At 34.7% G+C, this 5,288-nt stretch overlaps 1 protein-coding gene and 1 pseudogene across 1 annotated transcript; one reads left to right on the top strand and one right to left on the bottom strand.

Moving 5' to 3' along the window:
- Nucleotides 1–403: 403 nt before the first annotated feature.
- LOC126018467 (olfactory receptor 52A1-like) lies at nt 404–2,739 on the bottom strand (annotated as a pseudogene).
- Nucleotides 2,740–3,600: 861 nt separating this feature from the next.
- LOC126018243 (olfactory receptor 51V1) lies at nt 3,601–4,545 on the top strand. The gene has a single exon (XM_049780386.1). It carries the CDS (start codon nt 3,601–3,603, stop codon nt 4,543–4,545), a length of 945 nt encoding a protein of 314 aa, XP_049636343.1.
- The last annotated feature ends 743 nt before the right edge of the window (nt 4,546–5,288 follow it).

Below are 5,288 nucleotides of genomic sequence, written 5' to 3'. Positions count from 1 at the left end.
TGAGAGAGATATGAGGAAGAGAAAAAAACAGAAATAGAAGTATTCAAGAAAGAATATGGACTTTTTCAGAGATAAAAGCAGCAGAAAAAAGTGTTCAGGTGAGAACAAGGGTAGGGACCAATGCATTAGTTCAGTGGGTAGGACTTTTGCTTTCCAGGAGGCCTACCTGAGTTTGATCCTTAACATCCTGTATTGATCTCAACCACCACAGTGCAGATTTAGGAGTGACACCTGAACATTACCAGGTTGATCCAAAACCAAAAGAAACTAACAAAATAAAATTTACAAAAGAGAGAACTGGAGTTGAAAAATCCTGGCCTCATAACAGGGAAAGCTTTGTACTGTCAACGTCCTTCTATAATTTCATCACAGACTTTTAAATTCTTTCTGATCTTCTCCTCTTCTAGGATCTGCCTTCTTCTGGGTGGGGAGGTGGCTTTATTTCTACATTTGGGTGCTGCCTTAGTTTCTCCATCTCCAAGAGCTCTGGATTTGCATAAAAAGAGATGTGATCTTCTTAACTTTACACTGCTTTGAGGCTGAACAAATTTTTGTTTGTTTATTTTTTTGTTTTTGGGTCACACACGGCTATGTTCAGGGGTTACTTCTGGCTCTGTGTTCAGAAATCACCCCTGGCAGGCTCGGGGGACTATATGTGATACCTGGAATCAAAACATCTTGGGTTCTGTGTAGACCTCTTGCATCATGCAAGGCCAACACCCTACCTCTGTGCTATCTCTCTAGCACCGATAACAATGTTTATTTATGTTTTACTTCCCTAAAGACTGTTGTTACCAGCCCTGAGCTCTCATCTATCAATCTGCAACATATAGTTTGAAATAGTGTTTTAAGTTTTATTTTATGGCACAGAAGATTTACACCACCATCAAAGTACACAAAATTCTTCACTGCTTTCTTACACAATTTAAATAAGTTTTATTTCTACAAAATGATAACCTTATAGTAATCATTATATTATTATAAGGTTGGACAGAAGGATATGAATGTGGGGTGAAATATAAAACCCAGAACTGTACACAATGAAAAGAAAGCAAGAGATAAAATCAGAAGATACAAAATGTAGGCAAATGTTTGTGTTAAAGTTTTTTTGTTTTTGTTTTATTTTTAGTTTTTTTTATTTTTTGGGGGGGAGTTCACACTGGGGCGCTCAGTAGTTACACCTGGCTCTACGCTCAGAAATGGCTCAGGGGACCTTATGGGATGCTGGAGTTCAAACCACCGTCCTTCTGCATGCAAGACAAGCCCCCTACCTTCATGCTATCTCTCTGGCCCTGTGTTAAAGGTTCTGACCCTTGTTTCCTTTTTTGAGGCAGATCAAAGACACTTAAAAATATTTCAATGAAAGACAGTGTAATGATTATATCAAATTCAAAAAAATTAATTGTTTTAAATTTTATTTCTAAATAAACTTTTTTGATAATAATAAAAAAGAAAATGGTGTGTGTTTTTAATGTGTGTTGTATGAAGCAAAATAGTCTCCATTCATACTAAGTTCCATTAATGATATTCAAAATGCCATAAAATATTGATTTTATTTTCTTAATAAATCTATATTTCTCTAACATAAGATATATCTCAAAAAGTTGAAGTTTGTTGAATTTTATGTAATAATTTACTTTTATATAATTTGCTGGCTATGTTAAAAAATGTTCTGAAAGGCACAGTGACTTAAATGAAACTCAAAGCCTTACTGTTTAAAAACAAAATTGGAACTTTACATTTTAATATAAAATAAATCCAGTAACACAGACTTTAAAGTTTGTTTAAAACAAATTTGCTTTATTTCTCAAATTAATTTGTTCTTTTCTTAATAGAGAAAAATCAAGGATTCTTAGAATAAACATTGTGGATACTTACTCTTGAATCTGTTTTTTTTCACACCATATACAACAGGATTGAACAAAGGTGGGACAAGGAAGTAAAGGTTAGGAAGAAGGATAGGAATGCAGGGTGAAATATAAAACCAAACCTGTATGTAAATAATGAAAAAAATGCAAGAGAAAAAATTCAAGGTAAATACAAATGTGGGCAATGCATGTTTTAAAGGTATCGAGCCTTGTTTCCCTTTGAGACACATTAAAGGCAGTTAAAATATTTGAATGTAGGACAGTGTAATGATTATATCAAATCCAAGTATTACTGAGAGCAATAAATAGATATAGATCTTATTAATTTGAACATTCTCTGCTGTCAACTTCACAATAGCCCCGTGCTCACACTATGAATGTGAGAAGGCATTTAATAAAGATTAGCATGGTGCCACAAATATTGGTGCTCTGAGTGTCATTCTAACTCAATTTGAATAAGAACTTGGTGAGTAAAAAATTTTGCATGTCTCAGAGGATTGCAGGTTGCTACATATCTATTCAGGCCCATAACCCAATATTGAATGCCTGACTCAATATACTAGAAAGTGTGTATAAGGCAAATCTGAAAGAGACAAACATCAAACTATTTCTGACATATGGAACCAAAATATTCCAAAAAATTTTGGTAGGGGGCTGGTACTGATAGCAATATCTATTGCTCCAATCATTTCCAGGAAGAGATACAGTGGCTCATGGAGGCTGTACTCAAATTTGATGATAACCAAACAGAAATGATATACATTGTACAGAAAGGTAATCCAATCTAAAACTACAGAGATTCCAAGCCAGGGATCACAATCAGTATCAACAATGAGGATCTTAGGGTTTTACCTTTATGATTATTATTCATGTTAGACTAGAGTTGGTAAAGGTGTCTGAATGCTTGTTGAATGACATTTTTTTTCAATTACCACCTAGATTCATTAATCAGAGGTTAAATGGGACTTCAATAAAGGCGTTTTTATATTTAGAACATTTTCATTTTTTATTATGGCAACTGTATATGTTCAGGAATGGTGAAACAGAGTGCTGGGGGTGGGGGTAAAATAATGAATGACCAAAACAGTGCCTGCTGGCTGTGGGGGCCAGAGATAAAGCACTGTAGAAAGGCTGTCTCCTCTGCATCTAATCTCTGTTTTTTCCTTTTTGTACCAGGGTCTCCCCAGCCTCTTATGGCCCATAAATTTCTATTCTAACTCTCTCTTCCACTCTGAAAGCTCAGAGTCTATTCGCTAAGCTAAGTTTATCTTACTTAAATTTTACTTTCAGCAAAACAAAATTACTATAACCAATTCATTTCCTTTAGGATATTATGACCATTTGGGAATAATGGAAGGAGCCCAAGAAAAAATTAGCTATGCATTTCATGTTTTAAATAGGATGCTGTCATCCATGCAGTAGTATATACCTGTTCTTTTCTTTAAAAATTAACAGACTCCCAGAGGCCCAACCCTAAATTCAAACCCCATGTGCCCATTAATGTGATCATTTCTGTATAAAATTTCCTGTTCACAGAGCATTTTATACTAGCGCTGGGGAAGCTATCTTTAGACAAAGAAAATTTGTCCTAAAAGATAAAGAAATAGGTGTCTGTTTTTGCAGATTTCATGATATAAGGGATATGTATGTTTTCTTCTTCAGAAAACATTAAGAGATCATAAACTAAGCTAATTTGAACCATCTCTCTTAGAAGATTTTCAGCCCTAAATTGATGTCTTCTCCCTCTATCACAAACTCTAGCAATTCCAGATTTGCTCTCACTGGATTTCCTGGTTTAGAAAATTACTATGCCTGGCTCTCAATTCCCTTCTCCTCCATTTATGCTATAGTTTTCCTTGGAAATTTCATGGTGCTCCACGTGATCCGGACTGAATCAAGCTTACACCAACCCATGTTCTACTTCCTGGCAATGTTGGCTCTCACTGACTTGTGCATGGGCTTGTCCACCATGTACACAGTGCTAGGAATTCTATGGGGATTTGTTGATGATATCAGCCTGGATTCTTGCATTGCCCAGTCCTACTTTATTCATGGTTTGTCCTTTATGGAATCCTCTGTTCTCCTTGCTATGGCTTTTGATCGATATATTGCCATTTGCAACCCTTTACGCTACTCCTCTATCTTAACTAATGACAAAATCATAAAAATTGGGGTGGCAATCATATGCAGGAGTTCTTTACTCATACCTCCAGTCATTATTCGCTTGAGGTTTTTAAATTATTGTCGTCCCCACAAACTTTCTCATTCTTTCTGTCTGCACCAAGACTTAATTCGAATGGCTTGTTCAGACATCCGCTTCAACTACATCTATGGTCTGGCTCTGGTGATCAGCAACTTGTTGTTGGATGCAGTGCTTATACTAATCTCCTATATCATGATATTGTGTGCAGTCTTAGCAATTGCATCTCAGGAGGAGAGAAGAAAATCCTTGCAGACCTGTGTGTCTCATATCTGCGCTGTCTTGGTTTTCTACATCCCGATCATCGGTCTGACCATGGTGCATCGTTTTGGAAAGCATCTCTCACCACTAGTCCATGTCCTCATGGGGAACATTTATATTCTTTTTCCTCCATTAATGAACCCCATTATTTATAGTATCAAGACTCAGCAAATACGAAGGCGAATCCAGAGACTGTTTTGCTTGAGTCGAATGTAAATTCAAGGACTAAATGTGGATGTGTTTAAAAGCAAGTGAAAGTCAGAAGGGTAAGAATAAGTAACTATTTTAAAATCTTAAACTTAATAACGTCTCTTTGCACTTTTGACTATTTTCTTGCAAATAATTTTCTCTCCAATTTCCTCACAACATTATAAGTCAGTGGTTGACCTGGGTTTTACAATAATCAATTTTATAAACAAGAATAACCATTTATAATGGATTTAGAACAATATTAATATGAGATATGCTTACTATAAAATTTGCATCTTACTAGTCACACAAGAAGAGGAATGCAAAATTTTATAATTAATCACACAAGAAGAGGAATGCAAAATTTTATAATTAAAATACTTTCAATAATCTTTAAGAAATAAATGAGTATTTAACTCTAATTTGTTTTTTGCCTACTGTTTCTTTAACATCATTACAGTTGAGTTTATCCACGTTTCTGTATTGGGAGGAGGAAGATTTGAATATTATAATTATTTAATAAGTACCAAAACAAGCAAAAACATCTTTATTGAAGTTTATCCACTATTTAAAAGCATTTTATTGGAGATATGAAAAATGGTGATTGCCTGCATAGAAGGAAAGACATTTGTAATACATATGTCAAAACAATTAACAGACTTACAGAAACTAACATTAGAAAAATTAAAATGTTTGTTATGAGTTTTTTTAATCATGTAAGCTTCATCTTGTTTTATTTTAAGAGTACAAAATATTACCATGGTCAAGTA

This window comes from Suncus etruscus, chromosome 9 (genome assembly GCF_024139225.1).
Source record: "Suncus etruscus isolate mSunEtr1 chromosome 9, mSunEtr1.pri.cur, whole genome shotgun sequence".
Classification (NCBI taxonomy): Eukaryota; Metazoa; Chordata; class Mammalia; order Eulipotyphla; family Soricidae; genus Suncus; species Suncus etruscus.
The sequence above is the reverse complement of the archived record's forward strand: the minus strand, read 5'-3'. Positions and strand labels throughout refer to the sequence as shown.

Excerpts from the sequence above, each read along its gene's own strand:
- LOC126018243 (XM_049780386.1), top strand. The coding sequence starts at position 3,601 with ATGTCTTCTCCCTCTATCACAAACTCTAGCAATTCCAGATTTGCTCTC.